The sequence below is a fragment of the Pelobates fuscus genome, chromosome 1, assembly GCF_036172605.1.
Source record: "Pelobates fuscus isolate aPelFus1 chromosome 1, aPelFus1.pri, whole genome shotgun sequence".
Lineage (NCBI taxonomy): Eukaryota > Metazoa > Chordata > Amphibia > Anura > Pelobatidae > Pelobates > Pelobates fuscus.
Genome location: NC_086317.1, coordinates 88,821,456 through 88,839,253, shown reverse-complemented (window position 1 = coordinate 88,839,253; position 17,798 = coordinate 88,821,456). Strand labels below are relative to the sequence as shown.

The 17,798-nt window shown below is 41.8% G+C and overlaps 1 protein-coding gene across 3 annotated transcripts in view; it reads right to left on the bottom strand.

Moving 5' to 3' along the window:
- The window catches only part of TP53I13 (tumor protein p53 inducible protein 13), a 34,975-nt gene extending 21,256 nt beyond the window's left edge, over positions 1-13,719 (bottom strand). Inside the window, exons 1-8 of one of the 3 annotated variants that reach the window (XM_063450011.1) lie at positions 13,568-13,719; positions 9,943-10,017; positions 9,353-9,391; positions 9,068-9,126; positions 7,198-7,276; positions 6,511-6,639; positions 2,762-2,971; positions 920-1,850 (exon numbers count right to left, since the gene is read on the bottom strand). In XM_063450011.1, coding sequence (XP_063306081.1) covers positions 920-1,850; positions 2,762-2,971; positions 6,511-6,639; positions 7,198-7,276; positions 9,068-9,126; positions 9,353-9,391; positions 9,943-10,017; positions 13,568-13,645 — 1,600 coding nt within the window. In that variant the 5' untranslated portion in view covers positions 13,646-13,719. The remainder of the gene's footprint in view (positions 1-919; positions 1,851-2,761; positions 2,972-6,510; positions 6,640-7,197; positions 7,277-9,067; positions 9,127-9,352; positions 9,392-9,942; positions 10,018-13,567) is intronic. The other 2 variants (XM_063450009.1, XM_063450010.1) reach the window with 2 other exon arrangements.
- Positions 13,720-17,798: the final 4,079 nt, after the last annotated feature.

Genomic DNA, 17,798 nt, shown 5'->3' with positions numbered 1-17,798 from the left:
TCTGTAGACCCCTGGTACCATCATTTCTTTCAGCATTAAACCGTTTTTAAGTTTTAATGCTAAACAAGAGTCCCCGGCAGTCCATCTCCTCTGTGCAACTGACGGTATGAATGGGTATGACAACAAGGAAGTGTGTAATCTCTGCCTTAGCTACACATGCAGAAGGGGCTGGCTTGTAGGTGGCCAGGGACTCTTATTTTGTGGTATACTGCACGAACATGGTACAACACTGAATGGAGGGACCGTGCCAGGGCACTCCAGACACTATAACCAATTCAAAGAGATGAAATGGTTATTGTGACTACAGTGTCCATTTAATGGAATTAACCAAAAATGTAAATTTTGCAATCTATGTACAGCCTCATGCCAAAAAGATTATTTTATACCAAATAACCTTTGGACTATAATGTATCTTAAATACAAAACGGTCACTTAAATTTTTTTCTTGTTTTTCATCAAAGAGCATTTTATTAAAAGAAATTTGATTTAAATTAAAATAAAATCTCAAAAAAGTTACAAATAAAAAAGTAAATCTGATTTGATTTAAAAAGAAAATATATTGCTTTTTATCCACCCCGATAAGTAATATATGGTCTACAAATCCCTAAAGTAAAACTATTCAATTTAGTAAAAGACACTCATAAAGGAAACATCTTTATGTATATGATAGTCCATCCAAAAAGCTTGGATAAAAGAAGAAAATATACCTTTTACGATTTCAGCATAAATATTTATGGGATATGTTTTGTGTAAAGTAGTCTCAGGGTATGAATGCCTTTGTTACTTTGGTCATTTTGGTAATAGTTTCTGCTTGCACCCTTCATAATACATAAAGGGAAAAACACAGCTTTACTCTTATAGAATGTATAGTACACTGTGTACAATACATATATTGCCTATAACCTTCCAAAATACTCACATGCCACTGTCTCTGTATCTACATAGCCTCCTCCTGACCCCCAGTACAGGCTCTGGCTCTTACGGAACTTCTTATGAATTTTGGTGTACAACACGCACACAGTCAACAAAACAAAAAGGAAGATCAAAGATGCAGCTGCCCACGATGCCTCTTCTGTGCGTGGTGTAGACACATAGAGGTCAGTCTTCTGCTGCCCAGAACCAGATCTTTTTTGTGCTTTGGGTGGTATGAACGGTGACGGCTCATGTTCACATTTGCACTCTTGTTTTCCTTCCGCAACTACTGGGGACTGTGAACCAGAAGCAGATGCAGGTTCCAGTGGATGATCAGTCAACGTCTCTTCTGTTTTTTCAGACATGGAATTGTGTGCCTTTTTTTCTGTGCGGTTGATATATTCCTTGTCCTGAGAGAAGTCAGGTTCTTTATTCACTGGAGATTGTAATGTTTTGTCCTTGAAGTCTGCTCTTTTCTCAGATGTATTTTGGAGATTTTCTGTAGATATGGATCCCAAATTATGATCAGGTAAATTATTCCCCAAAAAGGTTAGATTTTTTTGTACTTCTGATTCTGGTATACGGTTCTCCATATGATTGTTTATGTCCAATGCTTCCCTGCGCTCCACTAGATACCTATTAGAACGTTCTTCGTTTGGAACAGGAGGTGTAGAAACCAAAACGACAGGTTCTTTGACGTTCATTGCTGGAGTAGGTGAATCAGTTATACCATTAGTTGGTACAAGTGGAATCCCAGGTTGTATTTTAGTGATATTTGCAGCTTGCACATTTGATGTAACAGAGGCATTCTGAGATAGCTTCTCTCCATCCTGAACTAGAGGAGCAGCTGGAACTTCGAGGGAACCAGAAATGGATGCTGCACTTCTCTTTTTTAATTTCTTTAACCACTGTCCACGCTTTGGAGAATTCCTTAACATCTAGTGATTTAAAAAGCAGAGCAATTACTAAATAGGTTTAGAGAGTAGAAGGAGGCTATGAAACGACACATAAATATACATGCATTTTTGTAATAGAACAATGTAAAACTTTACAATAGACCAAAATAAAACTGTGGAACAATATGGTAAGTTCATGGCTGTCATTAGTTGGGCAAAAAGAATGAACTACAAATGAATACAGTGCATGTCCAAGTAGAAGGCCCACAGTACTGGATTTGGTCAAAAGAGGCTTTTCTAGATCCTTCATGGAAATCGTACAATTATTTGTGCCATATATGCATTGGTACCTCAATCCATTCATAAATCTGTCTTTCATTATCCCAAGTTGCTGGTTATACCATAATTCCCCCTTCTGGAGTGGAACATTAGCAGCGAGAACCTGCTAATCTAGCAATAAAGGCCAGTGCTAAATTATCACTCTACTGTGCAAAAAGTCAAGTGCCCATGTTAAATTAAATGTCCAATTTGTGAAAAAATGTTTTGAAGCTGAATTGAAAACCACTGAACCCCAACATAAAAAAATCCAGAAGAGTAAAAACACACATATGGGGCAAATATTCCATCAGTAGACCAATCGACAAGAACATTCCTAAGGCTTTCATGGGGCTTGTTCCACATTTTAGACCTGTGCTCTAGAGTTGCTCATTATGTTAGGACCCCTTATAAACAAAGTAAAATATACACTTAGCTGCCAAAGAAGCCTAAAGAGTTTTTGAGTTTCCTAAGCTCTAAATTTAACACAGTTAAGCTGCAAGACTAACTCCACTAACAGTGAATGAACGGGCTAAGTAAGCGGTTACTTAATACGCTGTTTACCTTGGCCAAGATCTAACTATATAGAATCTGTACATTCCATTGACACAATTGCTAGTTCTGCGTTTGGTCAATACCTCAAGCTGACTTTTTGGACAGACTTCAGTGCCATATATATCAGACACTATCCTCGAGGAAGGCTGAATCAGAAGGTAATCATAGATGCCCTCATTCTGCATCACATTTTCATGGTCTCGGTAGATATTGTCCTGCAGCCACTGTCTAACCTCTTTCAGATCTATATGAGACATTTCCAGCGTAGAACTCCATGCAGCCAAGGCGAGGGGCTGAAAGATGATAATGTAAGCAAAAATTAAACCTCTATACAAAGATTTCACCTTTAATATTTAACCCTGTTTGAAACATTACAAGTACAGATACATAGTCTACTGCTACCAGAGATCTGAGCGGGGACCCACTGAAGGGCAGGCTAATTGAGCTTTTGTCCGTTCTTGCCTCTCTTGCTACTTTTTTTTTTTTTCTACCAGAGGTGTAACTCCATCTTCGGCAGTGGAGTGCATACTTTACATCTGTCGTCAACACACATAGCATGCATGCAACAGATGACAAGATGACATGCTGGCAGATGACATGCTGGCAGAGCCCCCCGTAACCTACCTTAGCCTGTCCTCTAAGATGGCCCTCCCCGTGCAGTCAAGGGAATGCCATCACTGGAGGAGGACTGTGCTGCAGAGAGAACTTGATGTAGGATCATAGGTACGTTTTTTTTGTTTGCTCGTTTTTTTTTTGTTTTAAGGACTTATGATTTGAGTACGTATCCGGCAGAATGGATCTGCAACCCCACATGGGAGAGAATGACTTTGCCAGTACAGCCTTTTTTTGAGCCAAAACATTGCTTTGCTCTAACTTGGACCTTACAGATGTACCAGTCCCATTTGTTCTATGACAAAAAAATGGACCATGCACCCTACAGGGGATTACTCCCACTTGGATGCTCCAGACAGGAAGGGCAAATCCCTAAGGATCCAATTGGAAATTCGAACAGATAGAGGCACACCTAGTGGTTTCTTCAAATAGCAGTCTTAAAAGGATAAAGTGACAACGTTTCGGCTCTTACATGAGCCTTTGTCAAGTCTAATACAAGAAGAGATACACCCCATCTTGTATAGGAACATCAGTTACATTCAAAATCAATAATTGAACTCACCCGAATGGGTGAACTCACCGAATCATAGTGACTGCCAAGTAAACGGACTTTGAGACATACAGCGTATATAAAATTCTAAAATGTATTTTTGTTATAATAGTTAGAATTTTTAATGCATTAGCTACATGATTCATAAAAGGAAACCAGAAAATAAAAAAAAAGGACACTGGCCTGAAGTGACCCTTAAAACATAATTTCATCTGGGTTCGATTGGGGAGGGAGGGATATTGGAAGGAAACATGCATTCTTACATATAAAAACACGAATGTGCAAAATATAATTGATGCCATTCTAGGCAGGCCATATTTATGACATGAATAATGAAACAAGACATTGTGGACAGAAAAAGAGCGTGTGAACAGAGCTACACCATGTCATCAGGGCATTCACTTTGGCTTTTGACAAAGTGTAATAGACAGATTTAGCAAACTCCAAGCTTAAGAATAAAAAGCAAAAATCTTATTTATATATATAATAAGGAGGCCAACGGCAGACAAGTTCACAAACAGGTCAGATTATTTAAAGATTCTGAGAATGAATTTAATTACATGTAATTAAAGATATCCTACTTATATACAGGGCAAAAATCACATAGGGAGGACTGAACTCCCTGCATGCTGACATTTACAGGGTTATTCACTGAAGTGAGAATTCAAAGAATTTCAAATGTAAGGTCAAAATTCTCATGGACGGCTATGCTTTCCGTTTGGCAACCCTGGCCTTCAATTTAAAATTTACTTTGCATTCTCACTTTAGTAAGTAACCCTGATAGTTAGATGGATAACATTCTGGAGTCAAACATTATTACAACAAATTGAACTCTGAAGTTCAACCAGCAGTTAAATATTAATTTATAAAATCTTCAAAACCTAATTCTGATACATGTCCATACAAATGTTAAGTAGTCAATAGTTATTTTGGTTAAAGGACCACTATTGTGCCAGGAAAACACTTGTTTTCCTGGCACTATAGTGCCCAGAGGGTGCCCCCACCCTCAGGGTCCCACTCCCACCGGGCTGGATGGAGAGGAAGGGGTTAAACATTTACCTTTCTCCAGCACCGGGCTCCCTTGGTGCTGGAGACTCTCCTCCTCCTTTCCCCATGATCGGCTGAATGCGCATGCGTGGCAAGAGCCGCGCACGCATTCAGCCAGTCTCATAGGAAAGCATTCTCAATGCTTTCCTATGGAAGCTGGCGTCTTCTAACTGTGAAAATCACAGTGAGAAGCGCAGAAGCGCCTCTAGCGGCTGTCAATGAGACAGCCACAGAGGCTGGATTAACCCGTATGTAAACATAGCAGTTTCTCTGAAACTGCTATGTTTACAGCAGGAAGGGTTAATCCTAGATGGACCTGGAACCCAGACCACTTCATTAAGCTGAAGTGGTCTGGGTGCCTATAGTGGTCCTTTAATGTCAGCACTCTAGCCAGTCTAACAGGTTCCCCTATACTTGAAGAGGTATTTGAGTGGTTTCACAGTGGATGGAAGCATCACCGGGATTGCACTGGGAACACACACATAGCCTCTGCTGTAATATGGACACATTCACCAGTCAATTTGTAGAATGTATAAATAAACTTAGAAAAAGAAAAAACAAGTAAATTATACTCCCAGTAAACAAATGTTGACTGAAATGCTGATGGGACAATTAAGGCTTGAGTTGCCAGCATTTCTGATCTGGCTGTGCGAGATCAGCCTGACATGCAAATGGTATAGGTTATTTCTGTAATGGCACAAGTGAGCAAAAACATTTGAGACCTGAGCAGGGACTAACCAAAGGACAAACTATTGCGTTCATATTCTCTGTTTTTTGTTGCAATGAATTTAGACTTGAGGTGACCCAACTTTAACATGTGTTATGAGATAACGCATTAGAATGTAAAATAAATAATACAAATAAAAAAATATAAAAAAAAAAAAAAGTTTCCAGCAACAAACTTATCACGCTTGGAAGTGGCTGACCTCTCCAAGTCAATAGTGGTACTGTTAAGGATTTCCACTATATAATTAAGAAAACTGTGTTCCTTTAAAGGAACGCCATAGCATTAGGAATTTTACAAATCTTTATTCCTAATGCTATAATGTTTCAGTCCCTAGTTCTTTTCAAGTCCACACCCATTCGCTAAATTATTATTATTATTATTTTTTTTTATTTTTTTTAAAGAGGATTTAATTAACTTTTCCAGCGCAAAGGCTCCTATGGCGCTGCTCATCTTTCCTCCTTTAGAGACGTCAGAGAGGAGGCATTACCGTCTATGCCGATGGTCAATTCGCATGCATCGCGAGTGCATTTAAGCTGTCCCCTTAGGAAAGCATTAAATCAATGCTTTCCTATGGGTATTCTGCAGCAATAGATTTCAATGCAGACCCACTCCCATGCAAATAGCAGAGTTCCACTCAGTTATTAACCAGGAAGCCCCATCTAGTGGCTGTCTGAGAGACATCCACAAGAAGTAGGTTTTGCCCCAGAAAAATAAACAAACACACTGTGTTTTCTTCAAAAGTGTTATTTCTTTGCAAGTCTATAATGACAGGGGCAAGGCAGCCAGACACTTCACTTCATTGAGAGGAAGTGGTTAGGGTGCCTTTAGTGTCCTTTTAATATTTCACACACAATATACAAAGTATTTACAAATATTCAAAGTAAAATTGACTATACCCTGTCTTTTGAGAGACTATGAAGGGGAGTAATTATGTGTTTGTACAAGCAGGAGCGAGCCACAAGGGAGAATTCTTCTTTTAGCTCTGGGTGAACACAGGGATGATACAAAAATGCAACCGCTCCACGCTGCAAGATAAAAAAAAGGTAATCAGAAGGTGTGCAAACACACAATCATGAGAATGGGTTATATGAAGAATGCAAACAACTCAGGAACTGACATATTATTAACCACTAGGCACATCGTGAAAATATAACACACTTCTTCTAATCACATGTTTATATGTGAGATCTATGAAATCTCTAGGTTGATTAGAAATTGAAGCATTGCAGCCAATCTATAAAAATCATGTAAGGTCTAATGGATGCTGCTTGATTTCGTCTTACTTTGGAAATGGAGTCAACAATTGGCATGTGAAAAATTTCCATAAAAATAAATAAATGTCACCCAGCATGTTTATAGTCTTTCCATAGTTATACAATATTTCTCTGTGCGAAAAAACACAGTATCAACCAATGCAGATTACAGTTTCCTCACTTTGCAACCTCTGCCAATATGGAATGTTAATATTGTAAACAGCTCTATGGTCCTTGGCTACAGCATTCCTGGACAAAGATTGTTATTTCAAAGACCAAGACACCACGATTCATTGTAAACTGGCCATTTATTTCTTAAATGTTACTCACCTTAAGGCTGTGAACCCAGCGCTGGGGTGGGCAGTAGATGTACTCTCCATATTTGGCCCACTTTGGCCGGTGTACCCCACTATATGCAACAAGAAGACCACAAGTAATTATAATGAACATACATGTGATTAAAGCCATGGTCTATTCGAGTTAATAAAAGTGCTATATTGATTGCCTACTACCGTTCACTTATCCATTAAAGAGAACCTATGTATATAATTAATAAATATATATATATATATATATATATATATATATATATTAGTTTTTTTTTTGTTTTTTTTTTTATTTAAAATGCATGTAATTAATTTTTGGGAAAAACAGACATCTGCATGAACTAAAATTTACACAAATATTTGCTAAGCTCTATTTAGGTGCTTTTTAGTAGCTGCAGAATGCTTATTAGGCTTAACCAATCACCGTCCCATTACATCACATGTATATTTTAACTCCCACTAATCTCATCCAGAATATCACTGAGTATGACATGAGTTGTAAACTATGACAACTTTGTATTATAAGATTTACAATCCTCTCCTCCAGCCAGTCTGCCAAGGAGAAAGACTACAGCCTGTCCAAGAAATCTGGGGGTTAGTATGCTGTGTGTGCTGCCACCAGATGCACAAAACAAACATGGTCAAATGCTGTTCTAGCTTTCTGACTGACAGTCCATGGGGGAGGACCTACATACAAAAAAAAAAAAAAAAAAAAAAAAAAAAAGGAAAATGACTGAAAAATGTATGAATTTATGAATCAGAAAAAAATAAAGAAAAGGCTGCAGGAACATAGTTGTTATGGACCTCAACGTTGCACTTTGAAAGTTGCCTCCAAGTTTAAAAAGATAACTAGCTTACTTTACAAAAATGCAGTTTTCTCTCTTTTTTTTCCAGTCTATGCCAGTTGCACTGCATTCCAAGATGAGATATCATCTTTGACAAAGTTTCACATTTAAGACCAAAGTGTTGTCTGTCAACTTCCTGTACAGTTCTACTTCTGGAATTCTTGAAATGTTAAATATATCAAAACACTGCACCGAAAATAAATGCCTATTATAGGCATGAACTGCAAGTCTATGGGAGCAGTGGTTTGAATGTGGTATAGTATATTACTAACCCTACAAGTAATTAATAAGATAATGAAGCACTTTATTCCAAATGACTGCCCATAACATGAAATGCCATAATGATAAAATGAGAAACAAGTCAAATATGTAATGCAAACATAAAATGCCACATAATCCACTATACATGTACTAAGGCTTTTAGAGGACAATTAAAATGTTTGCTTGCTTTCAAAAAGTTGTACGTTAAAAAAACAGAGCTTTGTACGCCCCTAACTTTAATTATGAATACACTGAGCAGCACCGACACCACTTTTGCTACCGAGTCCAGCCAAGCCCAGACTGACAATCAAACAAATGTGGAATACCAAGCTTGCAAGTCAAACCACTTGCATGGGCTATAGCAGATGGGGTCAAGCCTACTCGATATCACTTCAAAGTCATGGTTTTATCTATCAAAAGGATCTAAATCACTCATATAAGTAAAAAATTATGTTATGAAAGTTTTTAAAAACAAGGTCATAGACACATAAAAGTCAAAGATTAAGCCCTCTGTAAACAATAAGAGTGAGCTAAAGGACCCCAATTGTACTTTGATTCACGTCTCCTGACAATTGTTAAATCTAGATTTCAAATATAAAAAGAGGAAAGAGGAGAAATAGAAAATAAACATAGAAATCATTTTAAAATATGTAGTCGTGATATACGCATTACCCATATGGTTCTTGAAGTTCATTCTTATATGGTTCTTGAAGTTCATTCTTATCAGTGTGGCTAGGAACAGATGAGAATAGTCACTAGGTTACCCACCTGTTAGGAATAGGTGATGTGTACACTATCTGGGTGTCCATACAGGCACAGAAGGAATTCTGAAAATTAAAAACACTAGTATTACAGATACTTCGACTAAACCTCCATCACCCCCCCCCCCAAAAAAATGTTTTTATATATATATATATATAATTTTTTTAAAAAAGGCACTCAATCAAAACTAAAATCTTAATGGTGACATGTAGATACATCAGTTCATATAAACTCAATAGTAATGAAAGAATGAAGCTTTGGTAGAAATACTGATTAATACAATCTTCTTACCTCCTGCCTGTGCTTGGTGGCAATACTTGGAAGGACCTGCTAAGACAAAACAAATATGTACATAAACATGTACTACATGGCAATAAAACAATAAGGGATACTTCTACAAATCCACTAACTTAGGGAATATAGAATTTAGGGAAATAGAAATTACTGCGTGCTAAAATATGTATTAACTGGTTCTGAATTGTCTCCCCACTGACAAGTAGGAGGTAGGTATTATATATCAGCATATTCTATGGGGTATGCAGAAATTAAAACTGGTTTACAAATATTGTGTTAGAGCGTTAATCTACTAATATTTGTTAACCCCTAATAAAGCAAGCAGTGTGTGTATAACAAGTTCACTTATAACAATAAAAAAAAATACAAAAATATACCAACAAAAGTTCTAATTGGTTCTTGTAGAATACAGATTAGTAATTTGCTTGCAAAAACTTGACAAGATCTGTTACACGAGTTGACAACGGACAACAGAATTCAGACCTAAATAACACTTGCAAAGCATTTCCAGCTCAGCTGAGTTTGGAGAATTTTCCAAGCCCTTGATTTGCATGTTGGTTCTCAACTCAAGCCAGTTGCACATATACCTTGCTGGGAACAGGCCAGTGTTCTTCAGGACAAACATAGGCAAATTCTCCTGGAAGATCCATATGAAGGTTAAACTGCAACAGAAATATGGGTCACAAGCACACAATTAGAAGGTGAAAATATTAATTTGTCAATCTGTCAGTCACATAGGGAATTATGGAATCGCTGAACAAACATAAAAATGAGTGCTAAAACTGGAAAAAGAAACAAACATTGTAAAACCATTTAGTAATACGAATAAGTTAAGGAACATTCCTGGCACCATAACAACTTCAAATGATGCCAGGAGTTCGCGAATAGTTCAACCCTAAAGTTGCCTACAGCGCCGATCTCAACTCCCACCAAGCAACATCCAGATTCTGGAATTTTAGAATCAGGAAGTGTGGAGTGCAGTGGCGCCACCTGATTGGCTCAGAGCGGCCAGCCGCGTACACATCCAAGCATCTCCAAAAGGAAAGCATTGAATAAATGCTTTCCTGTGGGGGCTTCTGTGTCACGTGATCAAGTTTTACTCTGTCCGTGCAGTAGAAGTATTTAACAGCTCAAAGCAAACATTACCATTTCTGAAAAACTGCAAAGGTTTCCATTGAATGGTTAAATTGGCAGGACCACTGGACCCCAACTTTTTGGCTATTAAACCCTACGACTACAATTAGTGAATTAAGGTCATAATGCATTATTAGAGTGTATAATGGTGATTGACAGCTGTGCATTGCCTTACATGGATATTGAGAATGAGGAAGTGTAACCTCCACGATAGCAATAGGTGAAGTGAAAGAGCAAACAACAGACGCCGGGGATACCATTTGTTTCTATCAAACAGCTAAAAAAATATTCGACACAGAAATAGGGGATGACGCTAGGCTAAAGAAGACCCTTTAAGAACATCGCTTATTTAATTTCATGTAACCAAACAGATCTCCGAAATTACACCCAGACATTAAAATGTTCTGCTCCAATGATCCACAACAGAGGCTGTTTTCTCTTCATCTCTAAATTTCTGTCCGTATGCCATGTTCCAGCTAGAATATGGCACAAAGAAGCCATTTAACGCTTTCCACAACTCCAGCACTAATTTCATTAAAGGACCACTCTAGTGCCAGGAAAGCATACTCGTTTTCCTGGCACTAGAGTACCCTGAGGGTGCCCCCACCCTCAGGGACCCCCTCCCGCCGGGCTCTGGAGAGAGGAAGGGGTTAAACTTACCTCTTTTTCCAGCGCCGGGCGGGGAGCTTTCCTCCTCCTCTCCATCTTGATCGCGACGTCATCGGCTGAATGCGCATGCGCGGCAGGAGCCGCGCTCGCATTCAGCCGGTCGCATAGGAAAGCATTTACAATGCTTTCCTATGGACGCTTGCGTGCTCTCACTGTGATTTTCACAGTGAGAAGCACGCAAGCGCCTCTAGCGGCTGTCAATGAGACAGCCACTAGAGGATTTGGAGGCTGGATTAACCCTCATTATAAACATAGCAGTTTCTCTGAAACTGCTATGTTTATAAAAAAAAGGGTTAATCCTAGAGGTACCTGGCACCCAGACCACTTCATTAAAGGACCACTCTAGTGCCAGGAAAGCATACTCGTTTTCCTGGCACTAGAGTGCCCTGAGGGTGCCCCCACCCTCAGGGACCCCCTCCCGCCCGGCTCTGGAAAGGGGAAAGGGGTTAAATCTTACCTTTTTCCAGCGCTGGGCGAAGAGCTCTCCTCCTGCTCTCCTCCTCCGATCCGCCTCTTCTCCTCCCCGTCGGCTGAATGCGCACGCGCGGCAAGAGCTGCGCGCGCATTCAGCCGGTCACATAGGAAAGCATTCATAATGCTTTCCTATGGACGCTTGCGTGCTCTCACTGTGATTTTCACAGTGAGAATCACGCAAGCGCCTCTAGCGGCTGTCAGTGAGACAGCCACTAGAGGAAAAAGGGGAAGGCTTAACTAATTGATAAAAAACAGAGAAACTGCTATGTTTATAAAACAATTAGTTAACCCTAGCTGGACCTGGCACCCAGACCACTTCATTAAGCTGAAGTGGTCTGGGTGCCTAGAGTGGTCCTTCAAGCTGAAGTCGTCTGGGTGCCTAGAGTGGTCCTTTAACGGAACAGTATTCCTAACACTATAGAGTCACATAACTGTATTCCTAACTCTATAGAGTTCTTCTGCCCGTTCCCTCCACCAGCGAATAAAGGGTCTAAAAAATTTTTTCAAAAGATAAAAATAAAAAAAATCATTTTTTCTCCCACTTACCTGATTACAGTGCCAAGGACCCTCAGTACTGGATCATGCTCTGCCTCCTTCAACATCAGTGATGGGGGAAAACCTAATGTGCATTAGGCCTTCCCCATAGAAAATTAGTGACAATGCTTTCCTATGGGGATTTTCAAGATGCTGCATGTTCACATTCAAAGCGTGAGGACATCCAGCATCATTTCATGGAGTTTAACACTATGAAAGGCAAGGAAGGGTTCTCTAGGAGACCATTGTTAGAGTCTGTCTTAACCCTGCAATGTTTTTGCTTGCAGGGTTAAGGAGGACTGGGACACAGCACACAGACCACTTCAATAAAATGAAATGGTCTGGATGCCTATAATGTCTCTTTAAGCATATAAGGGAACCAATCAACATTGAAATCAGTGGATTCAGCAGGTACATTGCATTTGTGACACTTTGATAAATCTCTCCCAGTAGGTCACTAGATACTATATAAAATCATGGAAAAATTCTCCTGGCTCAACAGTTTAAGAAAAATAGAACCTATATGCAGATTTCTAGTATCCACATGGGGAAAATGTGCTTCTATAACCAAAGACAAATGCAGAGACAAGTGCAATTCATTTGATAATGCTTTAAGTGTCCTATGGAATGTCACAGTGCCTGATGTTCAGGCGCCTGAAGATAAAGGATTAGTGGCCATAGCCCAAAGGCAAGTGATGGACTCTTGACAGTGACACAAGAGGGAATTGTCAAAATGAATTTCAAATCTTCGGCCACAATAGCAGAAACTGGAATAACTCTTCAAGTCAGGAAGTTATCTTTTGAATTCACTGTGGCAAAACCAGGCTTAGTAGAACTTTCCAACAATTTTCTATAGCAAATGTCAGCGTTTGGATATCAACAGCGTACGATGTGGAGTTTAGCGAATAAGCCTCTATGTGTGTGTGTTTCTTAGGGGATGCAATAACTGACACTAAACACAGGGAACTCTCACAGTTCTAAAGCATGTCCCCTGCAGAAAGCAGCTGTAAGGTGGGGTTTGCACAATTCTTGTACAGATTCTAAATGTGGGACAATGCAATCAGCAGGAACATTGGTTTCCCATAGCTCAGTTTAAAAATAAATCTCCAATTACTAACACTGTATTTCTGGAAATTAAATACAACTCTCCCTTTTCTCTACTCAGAGGGAGGGCCACCTACCTGCACTCACTGGAGGGTGAGTGCCCATGGGTAACTACCTGTGAGAGCACAATAAAGAGTGTATTATTATTATTATTACACATATTGATAAGACTGGCACTGTGTGGATGCTGAGTGCATGGATACAAAGTGTTAACCAGCAGCCGCTGATAGAACCTGCCCTGTTGTAATGGAGGTCAATGCATGCCGCCCATAGTCAGGGAAGTTACAGGCCACTCACCCGGCCGTTATCACACAGCGCCCCTCCAGCACTCCCCGCTCTCAGCAGCAGCAGGAAGCCGGCACACACGGGCCACATCCCGGACTCTCCGAGCTGCCAGCCCGCGGTCCCCCGGCCTGCTCAGAACGTCACCGGAGTTCCAACATGGAATCCCGCCTCCGCCAATCGGCGGCCGCGCTGATGGGAAAACAGACTCCGATTGGACGCCGCTAACCCCGCCTGTTTGTGCTGTGAGTGTGCTGGGCACAGGGTAAGCAAAGAGGGCGGAGTCTGCTGCCTCCACGTGCTGGTGTGATGACTGTACCTTGTTATAAACATGGAGAGCAGCTGGTCTGCCACAGGGGGAGAGAGATACCACAGGGGGAGGAGAGGAGATACAGAATATACCACAGGGGGAGGAGAGGAGATACAGAATATACCACAGGGGGAGGAGAGATACAGAATATACCACAGGGGGAGGAGAGATACAGAATATACCACAGGGGGAGAAGAGATACAGAATATACCACTGGAGAAGGAGTGATACAGAATATACCACAGGGGGAGAAGAGATACAGAATATACCACAGGGGAGGGGAGATACAGAATATACCAAAGGGGGAGGGGAGATACAGAATATACCACAGGGGGAGGGGAGATACAGAATATACCACAGGGGGAGGAGAGGAGATACAGAATATACCACAGGGGGAGGAGAGGAGATACAGAATATACCACAGGGGGAGGGGAGATACAGAATATACCACAGGGGGAGGGGAGATACAGAATATACCACAGGGGGAGGAGAGATACAGAATATACCACAGGGGGAGAAGAGATACAGAATATACCACAGGGGGAGAAGAGATACAGAATATACCACTGGGGAAAGAGTGATACAGAATATACCACAGGGGGAGAAGAGATACAGAATATACCAAAGGGGGAGAAGAGATACAGAATATACCACAGGGGGAGAAGAGATACAGAATATACCACAGGGGGAGAGATACAGAATATACCAAAGGGGATGGGGAGATACAGAATATACCAAAGGGGGAGGGGAGATACAGAATATACCACAGGGGGAGGGGAGATACAGAATATACCACAGGGGGAGGGGAGATACAGAATATACCACAGGGGGAGGGGAGATACAGAATATACCACAGGGGGAGGGGAGATACAGAATATACCACAGGGGGAGGGGAGATACAGAATATACCACAGGGGGAGGGGAGATACAGAATATACCACAGGGGGAGGGGAGATACAGAATATACCACAGGGGGAGGGGAGATACAGAATATACCACAGGGGGAGGGGAGATACAGAATATACCACAGGGGGAGGGGAGATACAGAATACACCACAGGGGGAGGAGAGATACAGAATATACCACAGGGGGAGGAGAGATACAGAATATACCACAGGGGGAGGAGAGATACAGAATATACCACAGGGGGAGGAGAGATACAGAATATACCACAGGGGGAGGAGAGATACAGAATATACCACAGGGGGAGGAGAGATACAGAATATACCACAGGGGGAGGAGAGATACAGAATATACCACAGGGGGAGAGAGATACAGAATATACCACAGGGGGAGAGAGATACAGAATATACCACAGGGGGAGGGGATATACAGAATATACCACAGGGGGAGGGGAGATACAGAATATACCACAGGGGGAGGGGAGATACAGAATATACCACAGGGGGAGGGGAGATACAGAATATACCACAGGGGGAGAGGAGATACAGAATATACCACAGGGGGAAGAGAGATACAGAATATACCACAGGGGGGGGAGGAGAGATACAGAATATACCACAGGGTGGGGAGATAGATACAGAATATACCACAGGGGGAGGAGAGATACAGAATATACCACAGGGGGAGGGGAGGTACAGAATATACCACAGGGGGAGGGGAGATACAGAATATACCACAGGGGGAGAGATACAGAATATACCACAGGGGGAGGGGAGGTACAGAATATACCACAGGGGGAGGGGAGGTACAGAATATACCACAGGGGGAGGGGAGGTACAGAATATACCACAGGGGGAGGGGAGGTACAGAATATACCACAGGGGGAGAGATACAGAATATACCACAGGGGGAGGGGAGATACAGAATATACCACAGGGGGAGGGGAGATACAGAATATACCACAGGGGGAGAGGAGATACAGAATATACCACAGGGGGAAGAGAGATACAGAATATACCACAGGGGGGGGAGGAGAGATACAGAATATACCACAGGGGGGGGAGGAGAGATACAGAATATACCACAGGGTGGGGAGATAGATACAGAATATACCACAGGGGGAGGAGAGATACAGAATATACCACAGGGGGAGGGGAGGTACAGAATATACCACAGGGGGAGGGGAGATACAGAATATACCACAGGGGGAGGGGAGGTACAGAATATACCACAGGGGGAGGGGAGGTACAGAATATACCACAGGGGGAGGGGAGGTACAGAATATACCACAGGGGGAGAGATACAGAATATACCACAGGGGGAGAGATACAGAATATACCACAGGGGGAGGGGAGGTACAGAATATACCACAGGGGGAGGGGAGGTACAGAATATACCACAGGGGGAGGGGAGGTACAGAATATACCACAGGGGGAGGGGAGATACAGAATATACCACAGGGGGAGGGGAGATACAGAATATACCACAGGGGGAGGAGAGATACAGAATATACCACAGGGGGAGGAGAGATACAGAATATACCACAGGGGGAGGAGAGATACAGAATATACCACAGAATATACCCATGTGATTGAAAGGAGGGGGGGGGTGCAGTCAACTAAACAGACACACTCACTGACAGGCACACACACTTGTTGATTTGACACACACTAACAAACACACACTCACTGACAGGCACACTGTTACAGGCATACTGGCTCGCACAGACAAACATACTGACACACACATATATACATACTGGCACACACATAGACAGACATACTGGCAGACAGACATACTTGAACACACACAGACATACTGGCACACACAGACAGACATACTCACACACACACTTTTAAAGCCGGTAGACAGGGGCTGAGTAAGGGGACTGCGCTGTAGTGAGAGGTTATGGGCTGTAGTGGGGGGTATGAGCTGTAATTGGGGTGTTAGGAAATGTTGTGGAGGGATAGGGGCTAAAGTAGGTTGATGGCTACAATTTGGGAAAGAGGCTGTGGTGTGGGTGATATGGGTTGCAATTGGGTGTGAGGAGCTGTAGTGGAGATGTTATGGGGGCTGTGGTATGGGGCTGAGGAAGGGGGACAGAAGATGAGAGGGTTGGGACAGGAGCTGAGAGGGGGGGACAGCAGCTGAGAAGAAGTGACAGGACCTGAGAGGGGGGACAGGGGCTGAGGAAGGGGGACAGGGCCTGCAGAAGGGAACATGGGCTGAGGAAGGGGATTGGGGCTGAAGAAGGGGACAGGGGCTGAGGAGGGGGATAAAAAAACAAACTAATGTATATTCCCCCCCTCCTTGAGTCTTACCTTAGGCCATGGAGTGGTGGGCAGGGGGCAGGAGTAGCCATAGACATATATATTATTAGACGCCGCATTGACCGTTACTGCCTACTGGCGCTGATGAGCCGCGGGGCCGCCATATAGGATCGGTCACCCGCTCTACTCAGTGTAATCTGTTCGGCAGGTGCAATGAGCTGTCAGTGCATTTAATTAATCAAATCTCACTGAATACCAAACCGATTTTCACACTTTTTTTTGTTTCAAAGGTCATACTTGTAGCTAGAAGGACACAAAGTTTGGCGTATTTTAATATTCATAGTGGGCTTAACATTAATAGAATATTCTGATATATGATATAAAATGACCAGACGTCCAGTTTGACTATAAATCTGATTGAAAAACCCTAACCTTAACCTCCGTAACCCAACTACCCAGCAATGCCTAAACCTAAAAGTATCCCCAATTCCAACTATGCCCAATAGATAGTTTTCCCCTAAACCTAACCCTTGAGCCATAGATCGCAATACCACCTGACCACCCCCCTCTCATGGACACCTCAACACTTGGTCAGGTGGAACCGGGGATTGAACTACCAACCTTCCAGTTTGTAGACAACCTACATGAATCACTGAGCCACCTTGAGTGTAAGGTTTTGTTAATTGTGGGAAAAGTTTAATTTTAGTGTATAAGCAATCATAACAAAACTGTACCTGAGTAGAATTCAAGCTTCTCTTTGAGC